The sequence below is a fragment of the Ursus americanus genome, chromosome 6 (genome assembly GCF_024610735.1).
Source record: "Ursus americanus isolate L20-20 chromosome 6, mUrsAme1.1.p, whole genome shotgun sequence".
NCBI lineage: Eukaryota > Metazoa > Chordata > Mammalia > Carnivora > Ursidae > Ursus > Ursus americanus.
The window spans coordinates 12,312,186-12,331,211 of record NC_142132.1 but is presented as its reverse complement, the minus strand read 5'-3'; the positions used below and the strand labels follow the sequence as shown (position 1 = coordinate 12,331,211).

General features: G+C 38.3%; 1 protein-coding gene across 1 annotated transcript in view; it reads right to left on the bottom strand.

The window, feature by feature from the left end:
• Positions 1-19,026, bottom strand: part of CACUL1 (CDK2 associated cullin domain 1) — a 63,047-nt gene that overhangs the window by 36,945 nt on the left and 7,076 nt on the right. The window contains exons 2-3 of the mRNA XM_045803244.2: positions 2,406-2,532; positions 971-1,073 (exon numbers count right to left, since the gene is read on the bottom strand). Coding sequence (XP_045659200.1) covers positions 971-1,073; positions 2,406-2,532 — 230 coding nt within the window. The remainder of the gene's footprint in view (positions 1-970; positions 1,074-2,405; positions 2,533-19,026) is intronic.

Sequence of the window (19,026 nt, the reverse complement as noted above, 5' to 3'; positions counted from 1 at the left end):
GTACTAAACATATTTGTTAAATGAGTAAAGATTTCATAATTTAGTGGCAAAAGGATTAAGGAAACAGTTTACACTCTAACAACAGGAAAAGTATGTATTTTGGCTATAATAAACATAGCTCTCACTATAATCAAAAAAAAAAAAAAAAAGCTACTTTAGCGCAGCAACTGTTTGGGGTCAACAAGACTAAGATACCTCAGACCACAAGGTAAGTGAGGAACGATATTCAAGGCCAAAGCACGCCCCGGCAGTTGCGAGAAACTGGGGATGTTACAGAACTGCTGGAGCACTTCCTAAGTGCAGTACAGACCCTGCTCGTCTATTGCTGAGTGACTTTTCTACACATTATGTTACTTCTACACCAGAACTAAAATATCATCTGGCCCTGGTATAAAGAGAGTCCCTGACCTTCAAGCACTTCACCAAGGCTGGGAGGGGCAGCGATCAGAGGCCAAGTGCTTCCTTAAACAGAGTACTTCCACAACTTGTCCCCACCCAGACTGTACAGCTGGGATGATGCTCGTCTATAGAGGGCTTATCAACAAAATGCTGACTTCAGTTGTTTTTATGTTACCAAATATCAGAAACTAGCAGGCAAACACCACTCTTCAAAGACAATACCAAAAAAGTTACAGTAAAAAATTAAAATATACATATATTTATATTAAAAAAGTCATCAAATATTGAAGTTAGCAGAAAAAGTTTTAAATAAAAGAAACGTTGACATGGTAATAAATGGAATCAGTTAAAAGTCTGAAGTATATTCAATCTAAAAAGTTCCACAATTTATATCTAATTTCTAACAATGTATTCTAAAAGGTTATATAATTTGGACAATATTCATCTAGGAAATATTTATAAATTTATACCATTATTAAATTAATAAGCCTCCAAATATATATTATATATACTAATTCCAACCAGTCCAAAAATCCCAAGGAAGCAAAAATCAGTATGATCAGTTCTTTACCTGCAGCTCCTTTGAGACTCGCTCTAGGTGATTAGTTATCTTTTTAATCAGATCACTGTACATCTGTTCTGAGTGCTGCTGGCAGACACATTTATACACACAACTGTGGGGAAAAACCAAAACAGAAAAACCAAGTTAACAATGAAGCACTTCATTCAACCTAAGATGAATGCATACTTCGGATATACAGCCACTAGTCAAATAATTAATTCAGGCCTGAAAAAGTGACCAATCACGTCTTTTTTTTTTTAATCTTAGAGCGACAGAAAGAGAGAGAGTGCATACATGCAAACAGGGGAAGAGCAGAGGCAGAAGATCTCCAGCAGACTCCACAGTGAGCAAAAAGCCCAACGCAGGGCTCTATCTCACAACCCCAAGAAATTATCTGAGCAGAAATTAAGAGTCAGACACTTAACTGACTGAGCCACCCACGCATCCCGACCAATCACAGCTTTTTTTTTTAAAGATTTTATTTATTCATTTGAGAGAGAGAGAGAGAGAGAGCACAAGCAGGGGGAGAGGGAGAAGCAGACTCTCCGCTGAGCTGGGCGCCCGACATGGGGCTTGATCCCCGGACCTGGAGATCATGACCTGAGCCGAAGGCAGACGCTTAACCATCTGAACCACCAAGGTGCCCCCAATCACAACTTTTAAATAGAAATTTACCTTGCCCCATCAGTGTTCAGATGAAAGAGATACTACCACCAGCTGTAAATCTTCCTGAGTACTGCATTACACATTTTGTCAGTACTAGATAATCTAGTATTGGGTGATAATCTGAAAATCTGACTACAATAACTACTTACAAACCAGCTTCTCTCTCACTCTCTCCTTTCAATGAATGTCGAAATAGGAGAAAGAGAGTGATAATTAGCACCAAGTTTCTAACTCACAAAAACGTTTGTAATGTAACCCCCTTGTGCATCACTTGTGTAGAACAACACAGTTGTCACCTCCCCCTCTGTGACTAGGCCGATCTCATGTCCCACCCCGGGTCCTCACTAATTTGCTACTTCCATTTACCAGGACCTAGGAAACAAAATAACCAAAGATAGTTAGGGCTGTGTGTCAATGAACATCAACAGATTAAGCTAGGATCTCCGTGTGAGACAAAAAAAAATACGCATTTCGACACCAGATACTTGTCATTGTTTTTTTCATTGACCCCCAAAGTTTCTTCATTATGTATACTGGGGGTAACAGGCTGAGATGGGAAGACGTCTCAGTGAGCTGGGCTTACATCTATCTTGATTTGAAACCCAATGCTGAAGCAGAAAGTATAAATCAAACCTCCAACCTCCAAGTGTGGAATACACACATGACCTACAGATCCTCACCTGACGTGTATTACATGCGTGCACATACTGCCATGTATCACGGCGTCATGCACCTCAACACACCCTCTCAAGCCCAGGCAAATGAAATCTTGACTTACCTGTATATCTGTTCATAGGATATGGGGATATAGTCACCAGGACTCTGGGTTAAAAGCTGATCTATGGCACCATCCAATTTTGGCCAGTATGTGCTCTTATAATCTTCAATAGTTATAACATTCATTACTAAAAATAAAAAGATTTAAAACAAATATTACTATATACCACATGTGAAGTAAACACAAATCACAGCAATTTTGTGCTCTCAAATTCCTTTCACTTACTCATTTCACAAATTTTTTTGACACTTTATCAGCTGCTATCCCATTTCAAAAAACAAAGAAAATGCAATCTTTTCAGGGATTTTAAAGCAGCCATTAATTATGATGTAAAAAGGAATGACCATGAGTCCATCTTTCAAAATAAAAACGAAACAAGCAAGCATCATTGGTTTCCCTTTCCAGTTATCCGTTAACAGTGGCACATTCTCAAACACACACACACCCTTCCATATACATTGTCAATGAGGTGACAACATGGCCTATCCATGAACCATAATAAAGTTCTAGGAAATTATGAACCCCAACAATCAATCTTTAGAGACACCCTGAGAAAAATCTACCTAGCAATAGGACTATGGGGATTAAAGTCCAAATGCTACCGTAACACAAAAGAGGTTGCTAGAAACTTGCCAGGATCTCTGGCATCACCAGCACTTCCTGGACATGACTACAGCTCTGACTCAGTCTGTACCTACCTCACACTTGATAAGGCCAACAGGAAAACATCAACGAACTGGAGACTTACAATGAGGCTTACCTCATTCCTACTGTCTGGCTCTTAGGCCTTCACTGAAGGTTCATAAAGCTTTTTTAACAGCTGGTCCTAACAACTCTGAAATCCAGGCCGACAGCTGCTTCACAACAATGAAACACTAACGTGAAAAACAGCGACTACCAGCCTGCCCCGGAGAAAAGAGTTATCCAAAGAGCCAAAAATACCCTGTGTCTTTTTTTTTTTTTTTTAAGATTTTATTTGTATTTATTTGAGAGGCAGGGGAGAGACAAGCAGACTCTGCACTGAGCACAGACACCAGACACGGGGCTTGATCCCACGACCCCAATATCACAACCAAAGCCGAAATCAAGAGTCGGAGGCTTCATCTACTGAGCCATCCAGGTGCCCAAAATACCGTGTCTTATGAACCACCACTATCTCAGGAGATAGGAGCTAACAACTACTAGATCAGGTATTTTACTATGTATTTTACCAGAAACTGGGGGAGCAAAGAGTTGACTTCCCCAAGAGTACATGGCTAATTATTGCCAGAAGTACCAGATAAAGAAAGCCTTTATCTAGCACCTTTCTATCACATTACTGATTTCTAAATTCAGGTTCAAAATGTTTCTCATATGTACATACCACCTCTGTCATTGTTGTTCAGTATTTTCTTTAAATCAATTCACTTTTTCTTGCTTAAATTTATTCTAAAGGACACTTGGGGAATCAACTATTGATTTATAGAGCATGGAATAATCTGAAATGCATTTTGCCAATTGAAAGAATCAGACCAAAATGGCTATATATTAGAAGACTCTCACTTATAAGATGCTAATGCAGTCAAAACTATAAAAAGGAAAACAGACTGGGGGCTGGAGGATGGGGAGGACTGTCTATAAAGGGTAGCATGGGAGAATGAACTCTTGCATAGAAATGTCCTAGTGGATACGGCACTCCAGGCATTTGTCAAAACCAACATAACTGTATACCATAAAAAAGTACATTTACTGTAAGAAAATTAAAAAAAAAAATCAACCAGGATGTACTAGTAAAGATGGAATGAAAATCTTCACAAATGAATTCCTGCACTGAAAGGAATGAAGAAACAAATGTTTTGACTACACATACGGCTAAAAACAAGAAGAACTGTACACGCACGTACACACAAAGACACACACACACAAATGGATGGAGGCGGCCAGATCACAGAGGGCCTTAATGGGCATTTTAAAGACCAGCTTTTACTCTGAAATGGGGACATCTGGAGGGTTTTGGATGAAGTGATGTGATCTTAGGTTTTCTATGGCTCATCCAGCTGCTACGTTAGGAGTGAGCAAAGTCAGGAGGCTGTGACATCATGGGGGTTGATCCAGGTGGCAGCAGTGGGGATGAGAGAGATCAGATTTGGAATAAATTTTAAAGGTTGAGCCAACCAGATATGCTGATGGTTTGGATGGGAGAAGTGAGAGAAGGGTCAAGGATGGCCTGAGCACCAAAGGATGGGGCTGCTGTTTACCAGGATGAGGAGAATGTTAAGAAAAGCTTAGCATTATTTGAGAATACAGCAGAAATTGTTGGTGCCCCACCCATTTACTCTGTCCACAAAGGCCACTGTCAACAGCAACTACTATTTGCCTCAGTGTTCTCTGGCTGTCAGAGTTGCTCTGACTGAAGAAGGAGCAGCTTAGAAGTTCTGAAGAACTAACAACCCCAGGAGTCTGCAAGTAACAACGAACAAGAATTCGGTATAAATATCCCAGTATCTCCCTTTACTCTGGAGTAAGATAAGGTTGAGGCGCATGTGCTATATCGACTCCCAGGGCTCCCCACTGGGCTTACGCTCCTGGTGTCCACAGTGGTGACTTCTTACTGGCTTCCTTACCTTTTCTGTCTCATCTCTCCACTCCCCTGTAGGTGCTTCCTAGAATCATCCCCTTGTGCTTACAACTATTTGTGCTTTAAAAAGGGGGGGGGGGGAGAAATCTATCAAAAATAGAAAAGCAGTGTCATTTTCCGTTAAACAAAAGGTGATACAGAAATAAATAATTAAATTTATTTAAATTCCAGCCTTGCCCTACTGCTTGCTAAAAGGTTCTGAACCTGGAGCTTGCTTTCCCTGTGAAAAATGGGAGACTGCCCAATGCTGAGAAGTATTACACACTAGCTGGAAAATACCATCTTTCTGCTTTATGAAGGACTCAAAGAAAACTGAAAAAGACAACTGGAAATATCTAGAAAGAACATCACTTTTTCAACTATGGGATTCTTAATTACTGAATCTCCAATTAGTCTATCACCTAAATCATATCACATACTGGCTCTACACCAAAAGCTGAACTTTAAAGAAAGTAAGTGACATGCTCAGAAAGAAAATGCCAAGTACAGAGGCCAAGAATTACCATAATCCCACGGGCACCCTGTCTGCTGCATGCAATGAACTCCACCGCCCGGGCTACAGCTGATGAGGACTCCTACTTCTCCAGCACAGGCTTTACACCTCAGCAAATTACCAAGTCAAAGATACAAAGGAGGAAAAAGAATCTAAAATGTAAAGTCCTGCAGCTGTAAGTACTGAACGGAGTTCCACTATAGAAGTGGTAACTGCTGGTGCCTCTTAGGTATCTTTCACGTGGCATGTTTTACTTTTTTCCATCTTAAATGAAATTTAAATTTTAAATATCTTTGAAAAGAGTTTAAAACCAAAATGAAAAAGGCATGATCATGGTAGAAAATCTTAAAGCCTATTTCCACATCAAAAAAAAGTCCTATCTGCTTCCACTCTACATTTCCATATATGAAATACAATAAAAATCTATTTCTACATATACTTTTCTTGAGAAAGAAATAAATAGGAAGCCAGTTCAGTTGATCTTAAATGCTAGCTGTTGTAGACTGAATATTTGTGTCCCTTCCCCCAAAATTCATACGGTAAAATCTTAACCTCTAATGTGATGGTACTGGGGTGGGGCCTTTGGGACATGATTAGGTCATAGGAGTGAGATCCTCACAAATGGAATTAATGCCCCCAGAGAGCTTCCTCACCCCTTACGCCATGTAAGAACACAGCAAGAAGACAGTCTACTATGAACCAGGAAGCAGGCCCTTGCCAGACTCTGAATTTGCCAGCACCTTCATCTTGGACTTCCCAGCCTCCAGAACTGTGAAAAATAAGTTTCTGCTGTTTTTAACCCACTCAGTCTCTGATATTGCTACAACAGCTTGAATGGACTAAGATACTAGCTAATATAACTTTCTTCTAGGAAACCAGCCAATCTTCACCACTGTAGCAAAAGAACAGGAGAATACAGACAAGTATGAGAAGAACTAGAGGTAGTCTGAAGAATGAACACACATTGGTATATACTCTTAACCAAAGATGAGGAAGGTTTTTCATACCTGCAGTCATAATCTGCAGACAACACTTAAAGTAACAATCCAAAAAACTCTGAAGTATTTATTTCCTCACTAATCTCAACCGATTGAAAAATATATACAAAGCATAATTGTGAATGTGTGCGGTGTACAGTCCTGAATTTTAAAACCAGATCTTCTTAGAGAAATGTAGTCAATCACTTTCAACTTTGTCCACAAAAAAGTTCAGACTGACAAAAAGAAATACAAAGCACGGAAACGAAACAAAAATGAAATTATCATTAAATTACTAAATTTGGGGGCACCTGGGTGGCTCGGTCTATTAGGCGTCTGCCTTCAGCTCAGGTCATGATCCCTAGAGTCCTGGGATCAAACCCGGCATCGTATCGGACTCCCCTGCTCAGCAGGGAGTCTGCTTCTCTCTCTCTCTCCCTCTGCCCCTTCCCACCACTCATTCTCTCTCTCAAATAAAATCTAAAAAGAAAAAATACTAATTTTATCTAGGTTAGATTTTCCAGCTTGAAAATAATGCACTTTTTTTTCAAACAGTCTGAAGAAGGTTATTACAAACTCAAAAGCCAACAAGGCCCAGGCCAGGAACACAGATGAGTAAAGCAGGCCGAGTGTAAAAATAAGAACAATGAGTGCTTCAAAGAACTGAAGGATGCAGTGCCCTCTGGAGACAGTCAAGTTCAAAAAACGTAAAAACCCTAGTGCTGGCCTCAAAACATCATGCCACAAGACTTAAACCTAGGAACACATAAGATAACAAGTCCATGCAGTCTAAGTCTTCCTAAGAAAGTTCAATTGACCTTTACTAAAATAAAATGAAATGAAAGTCTAAAATACATGGAATAGCTGAAATCTAAGGTTCAAGAAATATTAGCAGATTACTAATAAATAAGAAACTATTAGAAATATTTAATTTATACCAGGTAGGAGTAAATTTGTTCAACTCTCATACTTTTTTATTCAAGTAATTTATCAAAACTTGACATTTATTATTGATCTCCCTCAAACTACACAAAAGCCCCCTGGAGGAGAAATTTACTACTAGAGCCCCAACTCCAAACAGTGCCTAGCACCTGATTAGTACTCAATAACGTGTGTGAAGTGAATTAATTTAATGAAAGTCAAAATAAATGCTTACTAGAAAAAGAGCTGACAGCATACCACTTATCAGTCATTCTGGAATTAAAGCTTAAAGCATATTTTATTTCACACAGGCTGAAGCAAACCGGGGAAGTTCTACTATTTCCTTTGAATTTCTTTGTTTATAAAAGGAAGATACATTCAAAAATTATATCAGGTATTATTAATTTATATCTAATCTACTGCAAAGACTTCTCATTACCTTGTATCAGTGGTTCTCAAAGTGTGAGGATACCCAGAACAGCACTGGCATCACCTGGAAACTTGTTGTAAATGCCAAATGCCAGGCCCTAACCCAAAATTACTGAATCAGAAACTTGGGGAGAGCACGGAATGATTCACAATACAGGAATCTGTTTACCAAGCCCTCCAGGAGATTCTTACACCTGCTCAAGCAGAGCCACGGGACAGCCAGGGTCACAGTTGTGTTCTGTCCTCGACTGCTAGCACATGGCTTGTCTGTTCTGAACAACTTGGAGAGTCAAAGGTGTAAATATATCAAAGAAAAATGTTAAAGAAACAACTAGGAACCATTTTCGGATCAAACCGTTTTCCTATCAAAGACTCCTTAATGTTCTACTCTTCCATATCCCTTTTCCCCCCACCAAGAACACCGCCTTCATTCAGAATTGACTCCTTAAGAATACAGCAAAAGCAATTATGAATTAAATGATTAAGCCAAATTTAAGAGGCCAAATTATGTTTCAAACACAATGACTTTGTAGATTAACTGTAAGTATGACTAGATAAGATGAAAGAATGGACTAGGAAAAAAAGTTCTGGGTTTTCTATTTAACTCTGGCTAGCGTATGTGACCTCAGAAAAAAAGTTACGACTTCTTGTTGCCACTGTGTGTCCATCCATCAGTAACAAATAAACTTGTATTGTCCAAAACATTACCACCTGGTAGAATGCTCTATTCTCTACAGCACAAGGCGATGACAACCCTTTCAAGTAATGGACAGAGAGAAGCTAAAGGCCAAAAACAAAGTCTGGGGAATGGGGGGGAAGCCTTTGGCAATGAAGAAAAGGAACAGAGTAAAACAGAAAAATCAGAATCTGAACAAGGTAGTATATTCTAATAAATAAATGGGGTGTTAACTAAAAAAAAAAAATCCAATTCTTTCTTTCTCTGAAAAAGAAAATAACTTGATACTGACAAGAGATAGTACTACTTAGCTGTTCCTAAGAGAACTAGCAATTAAAAAAATAATAATAATAGTAAAAGGGGTTACCAAATACCTTAAATATCCTTTTCCTTATTAGGAAAAAAAAAAAAAAACCCTACTACTCAGGTGTATTTCCATTCGCCAATAGAGGAGGACAGCCAATGTGAAGTACTAATGAGACAACTATTTCTAAAGTAGGCACAAAGGTTTTCAGAGTCGCCTGCTTCAGGTATTTGTTTGTTTAGGAGGTTTAGAGTTTGTAGTTTAATTCAATTAAATTCAATTAAATACTACGGGCAATATAAAATGCCTACCGTGATCATTAAGAAATCATTCCATGTAAAAACGAAGTTACATTCACATAAACAATTAGATAACACTAATATCTTATTTTTATTTTGTGTAAGTCCTCATTAACTCATTGTTTAAGGATTCTATGCTTCCCATCCCATCCTATCCTTCCCAAAAGGAAAACATTTTAGTCCACAAAAGGCTTTTAACATACTATGTGAAATAATATAACCTGCTTTGTCTTACTTCAAATAACATGCTTCTTTCCTCAAAACATTGTAAAAGTTGTATAGGAAATACATTTTATTGTTTTATTGCTTAAAAATCCACGCATTTCTCAATTTCACGAAATGTAATGGTACAAACATCCTTCACTACTATCTCAGAAAACCAGCTGCAGTGGCCTACAGCAAGACTGAAATCTATATTCCTTTAGGAGAGTTACCACACAACATTATTCTACAAATACATCACACTTGAGACTGTAACACACTTCCTTAAATGAACATGTTATGATAATACATATGAAAAGGTCAAGGGCTATCATCTATTATGGTTCTAACTCCAACTAATCCAAAATCTCATAATATTCATATAGAAAGTATCCGCTCAACTGAATACATAGGTGTAAATCATGCTAAGTGTAGGTCTGCCCTAGTTGTAAGAGTCTGTTGATTTCCTACCAGTCAATCTCTCCGTGGCATTAAGAACAGGAGAGTTTAACTTTGAAGTAGTAGTACAAGGCAGTGTGTGCTGAGGTAGAAACACCAATAAGTGAGTTAATTTGCCCTGCAGGATCCAGAGAAGTTCAGGGCTTGAAGACAGGATACAATGAGTATGGGTTAGAGGCAGAGAATGGGGGGCAGGGAGGGGAGAGGCGAAGACTGGCTGCGAATCTGTAGCCAAAACAGTAAGAAGAAAAGGGTTAATCTGTGCAGAAACTGAAAGACACGAGCCTGGGACTCTGAGACACAGATACATGAAAGGGGGAAGGGGCACATGCACAAGCATGTCTGTATGAAGCACAGGGCCGACAGATTAAGTAAAAGCCAAAAGTCAACATAAAAAACACTCGAACATCTAATCCTGCCCGTTCTCATGAATTCTAGAATGCCATGGACCAGGAGAAATGTACTTTACTTCCTATTCCACTTAGCTACTACCCCCACCATTCTCCCAGGATGGAAGACCCTCCCCTAGAGAAACTGAATAGAGCCAGAGAAAGGACATTCACATACTAATATCTGACAGTTCCCCAACAAAATAGCAGTTCTGCATCTAATTAGCCTAAAGTGAAGGCCAACATTTACACTTGGTAAGGTCCCTTGTAAACACAGAACTACCACAATTAGCCTTTTTCAGTTTTATATATAAATAGACAGCTATGGATCACCAAGATTTGCAGGAAGTTTCAGACATGAGAAATCAAAACAAAAACTGAAAAGATAAAAAGAAAGAAAATTAAGAGAATTTGAAAAACTTGAAAAAAACCTATAATTACTATCCCTGGAGAGGTTAAGATAAAAATTAGAGACACTGCATGAAAAAGAAGCAATCCACTTAAAATAAAAATATAGCAGCTGTTAAAAAAAAACAACAGAATATCAAGAAATTCTCCCCAAACATTAAGAGGATATATAGCAAAAAATAGTTGATAGAAGACAAAAACAGGATATTCAACATCTGACTCCCAATAATTCCAGAAAAAAAGGAAGAACAGAAAAAATGTAAATGGAGAAAAATATTGACACATTAATATAAGAAAATATCCCAGAAATTTTGCAAGGGGAAAAAAGGTCACATACAAATTAACAAAAATTAAAATGGCACCAATTCTCCAGTGTAATATTGCAAGCTTAAAGTCAATGAAGCAACACTTGAAAAATTCCAAGGAAAAGTTGTTTTCACTTAATAATTCTATACCCAAACTGTCAATTAAAGGTGAAGGCAGAATTTTTAGGCAGAGAAGACCTGAAACTTTATTATATACACACATTTTCTCAGGAAGCTACTAGAAGATATGTTCTATACACATACACACGCACACACACACCACGGGAAAACAATGAAAAAGAGGACATCAAGTAACAATTTTTCCAACTATTCCAAATATTTCCAACTGTGCAGTGGCCCTAAGGAATAAATAGAAACAAGATTAACAGCTTCACAAGGAGACAAAAAGAAAATACAGATTAAGTAGGCATTTTTATTTTTTTTTTTTAAGATTTTATTTATTTATCTGACAGAGAGAGAGACAGCCAGCAAGAGAGGGAACACAAGCAGGGGGAGTGGGAGAGGAAGAAGCAGGCTCCCAGCGGAGCAGGGAGCCCGATGTGGGGCTCGATCCCAGGACCCTGGGATCACGCCCTGAGCCAAAGGCAGACACTTAACAACTGAGCCACCCAGGCACCCCAAGTAGGCATTTTTAAAACACAAGTGACAGATATATGGTGGATCTGATGAAGCCATTAGAAAGTTTTAAAAATAAGTTTAACAAAAATGATGTAAGTATAAACAAAGCAACTAATAACAAAGACCTATGTGAAAGAAAACGTAATCTGAGTGCACTCCTGGCCTTTGGTGAATATTTACATAGTCATAATGTAAAGACCGTTTATTAATTGAACCAAAAATCATGGTATTAAAAGAACTGAAGGTGTAAGGTAGGTAGAGGTATAAGAGAACTAAAACCTCGTATCAATAACAGGAAGCCAATAGATCTTATCATATAAAAGTGATAAATCAATCAATAACAACATTAACACACTGAAGTGTGTGGATATATACTAGAAGAAACAGCTAAATGAACTCAGCTGAATGAATGCAAAATGAATGACTCTGGGTTATAGGTCCAGGAATGGGAAGGGGCAGGGGAAGGAACCACTGATTTTCATCATGTATTTTTCATACAGTTTGAGTTTTTAAATTATAAACCTGTATTTTTTAAGGGAGAGAGAGAAACCAAGAAACAGAGTCTTTATTCGACAGAGAGAGAGCGAGCGCACGCACAAGCAGGCAGAGCAACAGGCAGAGGGAGAAGCAGACTCCCCACCGAGCAGAGAGCCCATCTTGGGGCTCGATCCCAGGACTCCAGGATCAGGACCTGAGCCAAAGGCAGACGCTCAACCAACTGAGCCACCCAGGCGCCCCTATAAACTTGTATTTTAACAAAAACAAAGTTTGGTGTTGTTTTAAGGCCAAAGCGTTTGGTGAATTTCAAATCCTCAGAAAGAGAAAAAAAAATCTAGTGAAAATAAATTTTGTTTCAGTATTTTCAATAAATATTCTAAGGCACAGGGAATGAGACAGCTCAGAGTTCACCAAATGCCCACTAGACCTCTACGTGACTATTCCATAGACCTAAAAAGACACACACACGCACACACAGAGATCTATATCCTCCCTCCTTCACCCCCAAATTTTGTAGATTCTAGTCCCCAAATATTTCCAAAATCTGAAACATGATCTCTTCCAATGCTTTATTTGTTCAGGTCATCATCTCTTGTCTGGACTACAACAATTACAACCCCCTAACTCATCTCTAGGCCTCCATTCACTCTCCTTTCCAATCTAAATTAACACAGTAAGACAAACTTTGCCAAGTTAATACCCTTCAGTGGCTCCTATTCCTACAAAAGAAAATCCTACTTCTAACATGGCATGTCCCTCACTAGACACCTTCCTATTTGGGTTTAATTTGCACCACTCCATCTTCACACCCTGTGTTCCAACAATGTCAACTCTGGGTTTTAAGCACAGAATGCCCCCTCTGCAAAGGAAGTCTCTTTGAGTCCAATCCCGCCTCCTCAATCCTCCTGACAAACTTTCTTTTTTTTTTTTTTTTTAAGATTTATTTATTTGTAGGCAACCCTGTGGGGAACCCTCTCATTTTTGAGAGCTTTTTCTGTATCTTCACTTAATAAACTTCTATCGCTTTACTCACCAAAAAAAAAAAAAAAGATTTATTTATTTGAAAGAGAGAGAGAGAGTACAGGATGAGGCAGAGGGGGAGAGAAACCCCAGCAGACTTTGCATGGAGCTGGACGTGGGGCCCGATCCCAGCACTCCAAGATTGTGACCAGAGCTGAAACCAAGAGCCCAAGGCCCGACCCACTGTTCCACCCAGGGGCCCCTCTTCTGACAAACTTTTATTCATTTTCATAAAGATTCTCTTTCTCCTCTACCATGTACTTAGATAGCTTTACTACAGCATTTAATCATAACATCATAATTATCTGTCATCATCTCCCACACTAAACTCTCCCTCATCACCAGAGGCTAGAATATTACCCTGGCATACGGATGACCCTAAATAAATATTTGTTGGATAAAATGCCATTCAGATGTCTGGTCAGCACAACTGCAACTACAAATTATGGATCTATAACTCTATCTACAGAGGTTAGTAGCCAAATGACTACAAAAGTAGAAAGAAAAACAGAAGGCCAGTTTGTCCTGCTAAGACATGTTACAAAAGGCTATCAACAATAATTTTTATATGGTATTTAACAGTTTACCATGTAATTACACATGGTCTACAGCTCACAGAGTTACAGCTTAAAGAGGAAGTAAGCAGCATTCATTTCCTTTAGGGATTTGGGACTGGGCCTTACATAAACATTACAATGGCTTTCTCTTAAAGCTTCACCAATGTCACTTTGAACAATACATGTCAAAAAATAGCAAGACAAGATTCCCAAAGAGACCATGAAATTCAGTCCATCAATCAAATCATGGTGCCACTTACTGCAGCACAACTCCACCAAGCTGGAAGGCAAGAAGATACCAATTAACAACCACAGATGCTACTAATGGTGCGTATTTTAAGACCTGATACACTTATAAAAGGATCTGCCAGTCTGCAAACTGCCAGATGTAAAGGGCAGGATTTACCAAAATCAGCTAACACTTTCATTTAATTCAAAAGTCAATTTTAACACATTTTTTAATCATTAATTTTTAAAAACAGAATAATTTCACTGAATTCAGTTTAAAATCCCGTGAAGCTTTTGTTCATCTGAAGAAGAAAAACTTTTGGAGCACTGAGTTAATAATTTTCCTGAGATCATGGCACAGTATCAGTTAATGCAAGATCCCCCCCAACCCTCCCTCTCTATCCACTTTTATCTTCATACCCCAGTCCCACCTGCCTCCATCCCCAACACATCATGACAGGGAACCATTCTATTCTGTTTAATATATTTGCAATATAAGCAGATGTAACATGTGCTACATCTGAGCAAAAGCTTTAAAAGCCATTTAGTGCTTCTGTCCACTCTCTTTTGTTTGCCTCTGCCAAGACTGACAGGACCCAGAAAAGAGCTGCTCTTGAGAATGAGATGACATGTGAAAAGCCACAGCCAATTGTCAGCCACGAATGTAACACAAACAAGAATAAACCCATGTTGTTCCATAAGCTCCTGAGATTTGGGGGGTTATTATCATAGAAAGCTAACCAATGTAGAATGGAAAGCTGAACTAAATAATTACACTTCCCAAATTATTGAGTCCACTAATGAGACACATTTGAGTGCAATTTGGAAGGTCAAAGTAAGCAAAGGACGTATTACTGCTGCTGGTGATTCTGGCAAGTAAAGTTAGAGACAGGAGAGTTTGTGACATCCAAGCTCCAAGTTCCAGTGTCTGGTGGCCCACTTCAGGGGTGAGGGAGGCAGCTACTCTGATATGACCTGCGGATGGCGGCAGCGCAGCAGCGGAGGGAGCCTGCCCTCAGCCTCAGTGGCGCAGCCTCACTGACTTCCACACCTCCAGCCTTTTCAACAATGTTTGAAGGCCCTGATTTCCGGTATTAAATATCTTCTTGCTCTGCATATCTAGAGTGCCTTCTTGCACTGAACTATAATCGATAAAAGTACTGGAGTAGTGACAGGACACATTCTCAAAAGCCAAGAAGCTGGCTTTGGTTTTCCAATCTAGTTGGATTTAGAGGCAGTGATGACAGTGCCAACATCAGATAACATAATACAACAGTACACGGCAGGCAGCAGCAAAAGAGTTACTCAAATTATCACCTGTACACACCGGGAATATAGTTCTTCTTGAGGAAACAACATGGCAGACCATTCTGGCAGTTACGATGGAAATGAGAAACAAAGACCGTGGAGTGGGCTGATTTGGTAACAGGTGAAAACTTTTTAAGAAAATGATTAGCTCAATGAACAAAGACCAAAGAGCATCTGTGACTGTCATAAAACCACCTCTTAGTTCTTATAGGTACAGGGTTGATATAGCCCAAAAATCAGAAATAGAATGATCCTGCAAGTTACACAATTAACATACAAAAATAATTCAAAGCTTAGACAAATCTTTTAAGTGAAAGGATACTGACTGTGGAACAGTAGGGCCTTGAGACCTGAAATGGGACCAGCTTGGTGGAGTCTGATCATCTGGGAACCCTGACCTCACATAAGTCACTGAGCCTTCCCTGCCTAGGAAAAACCCCTCCTCCACACATGAGGCTACTCATTACCTAAGTGAACACTCTGTCAAGCCATTACCTGAAACCTACAAGGGAATGCAGATCTCCTCATGCCTTATCTGCAAGCAGCCCTCACTGCCCCTAAACCTCTGACCCAATCAGATTCCCCAGGGGAACAAGTACCAAATTTAAACCAACAGGAGTCAGCTTACATTTCAAAAAAAAAAACGATACGCTTTGGAAGACTTTAAGACTTCCAAAGACTTTAACACCTTATGTTGACAGAAACCTAGAAAATGTGCATGGGATCAGATGCTAGGGTTACTGAATAAGAACGAACAACTTTAGATAAGACTGAAGTTATCAAAAGGAATGCACTACTAAAGATTATTTACTGTACTACCTCAAGCAACTAGATATGGTTATAAACAGTTGGCTCAGTCAACTGACTGAAACCTGGACTCAATGACAGCCTACATTAAAGACAGTTGGAACACCTGCTGAGTAAAAGCAGGATTAAAGAGCAGATTAGATACCAAGGAAGACAAAGCAATTGAAACTACCTGCACTGAGGCACAGGGAATGGAAAAAAAAAAACAGAAAGATAATGAAAAGAACCTTAGTGATTTAGGGAACAATAACCAGTGGTCTAACACATGTGTAACTAAGGAGTGAATGGTAAATTTTTTAAAAATTATATATAATTATAATATTGTTATACTTATGTAACTATGAATATGTATTAGTATAATTATAATATAATATAAAATTATAATATAATTATAATATAACATAATTATAATATAATATAAAATTATAATATAAAATATATATTATAATATATAATTATAATATAAAATAGAATATAAAAAATGATAATGTTCCAAATTTGACAAATTCTAAAACCTTATAGATCCAAGAAGCTCAATGAACAATAAAAAGAATAAACATAAAGACAACCCTACCCCAAGGAATATAACAATCAAACTGCTGAAAACTTAAGCCATAAATGATAACCCTAAGAGCAGCCAGAAAAAAAGGAAAATTTAGAGAGAGGAACAAATCTAAGACTATATGGACATGTTTTATAATAAACAAGGAAGGCCAGAAGACAATGGAAAAAGCATCTTTTAAAGTGTTGAAAAACAACATCAGGCTCCTCCGCTGGGAGCCTGCTTCTTCCTCTCTCACTCCCCTGCTGTGTTCCCTCTCTCGCTGGCTGTCTCTCTGTCACATAAATAAATAAAAATCTTAAAAAAAAAAAAAAATATGGGGCGCCTGGGTAGCGCAGTCGTTAAAGCGTCTGCCTTCGGCTCAGGGCGTGATCCCGGCGTTCCGGGATCGAGCCCCACATCAGGCTCCTCCGCTGGGAGCCTGCTTCTTCCTCTCTCACTCCCCTGCTGTGTTCCCTCTCTCGCTGGCTGTCTCTCTGTCACATAAATAAATAAAAATCTTAAAAAAAAAAAAAAAATATGGGGCGCCTGGGTAGCGCAGTCGTTAAAGCGTCTGCCTTCGGCTCAGGGCGTGATCCCGGCGTTCCGGGATCGAGCCCCACATCAGGCTCCTCCGCTGGGAGCCTGCTTCTTCCTCTCTCACTCCCCTGCTGTGTTCCCTCTCTCGCTGGCTGTCTCTCTGTCACATAAATAAATAAAAATCTTTAAAAAAATAAATAAATAAATAAAGTGTTGAAAAACAAAAACAAAACAGATTGTCCGTCTAGATTTCTATATCCAGCAAAAATATCATTAGAAAATGAAGATAAAATACTTTTACAAACAAAAGCTGAATAAGTTCAAGGCCAAAAGGACTGCACTATAAGAAATATTAACGTAAGTTCTCAAGGCAGAAGAAAAATAAGAGGCAGAGACTTGGGTCCAAACAAAGAAATACAGAGTAACAGAAACAGTAACTCTCTGAGCAAACAAAAAAGAATTATTTTCCAGTTTTTTATTTTAGACAAATTTCATATATTATATGATTCCATTCATGTGAAATGTCCAGAATAGGTGTATCCATAGGGACAGAAAGCTAGTTGGTGGGTACCAGAGGGTGGGGGAGGGAGGAATGGGGAGTAACTGCTTAACAGGTACCAGATGTTATTTTATGATGATGAAAATGTTTTGGAACCAGATCAAGGGTGGTTGTACAACACTGTGAATGTACTAGATGCCACTGAATGGTTCACTCTAAAATGGTGAATTTTAGGTTACATGAATTTCACCTCAATTTTTAAAAAGATAAATGGATGTTTTAAGCAAAGTTAGTAACTATATATTTGATGTGTGTTATACGTAGAAGTACGATTATGACAATGGCAACACAGCATGAAGGACAGGAGGGAGAAATGAAGTATACTGATATAAGATTGTTACATTATATGTGAAGTGGTCTAATACCTAAAGGTACATTGTGATATGTTTAATTTTCATATTGTAAATACTAACATAAGCACTTAAAAAAAAGCAAAAAAAAAAAAAAAAAAGCATGCTAATAAGCCAAACTGAAGACAACCATGAATCATAAAAAATAATCAAAAAGAAGACAGAAAAAGAGGAAATTTAAGAAAAACAAAAGAACAGAGGGGACAAAGAGAAAACAAATCAGAAGACAGTAGATTTAAACCCTACCACGTTGTTAATTACATTAAATGTAAATGGTCTAAATTATGCTCCAATTAAAAGGCAGAGGTTAGGACACCTGGGTGGCTCAGTTGGTTAAGCATCTAACTCTTGATTTCAGCTCGGTCATGATCTCAGGGTCATGGGATCACACTCCACACCAGACTCCACACTGAGTATGGAGCCTTCTTGAGATTCTCTCTTCTTCTGCCTCTATCCCTCCCCCGACTTGCATGTGCACTTGCACTCTCAAAATAAAAATCTTAAAAAAAAAAAAAAAAAGGCAGAGGTTGTCAGACTAGATTTAAAAAACCAAAACAAAATCATACGCTGTATACAAGAAATGCACTTTAAATACACAGATAGGTTAAAATAAAATAGGAAAAGATATAGTGTGCAAACAATAATTCTGAAAACAGAACAAAACAAACAATGGGAAAGGCTATAAAAAAAAAAAAGCAGCCTTCAGAGTAAGGGCTATTACGAAAGATAAAGACAGACATTCTATAATGATCAAACACCCAATTCATTAAGAAGATTCAACAATCCTAAATATAATACACCAAAGAAAAGATTAATGGAATTTAGATCCACACATATATGGTCAGTTATTTTTCAACAAAGCTGCCAAAGTAATTCAGTGAGGAAAGGATAATCTTTTCAATAAATGGTGCTGAAATAACTGTATATCCATATAAAAGAAAAAAAAAAGAACTTCAATCATTATCTCATACTACACACAGGTATTAAGTCATAACTTAGATTACAGATCTAAACATAAAAGCTAAAACCATAAGATTTCTAAAATAAAATACAGGAAAAAAAATATCTCCCTGACTGTGAAGGAGGTAAGTATTTC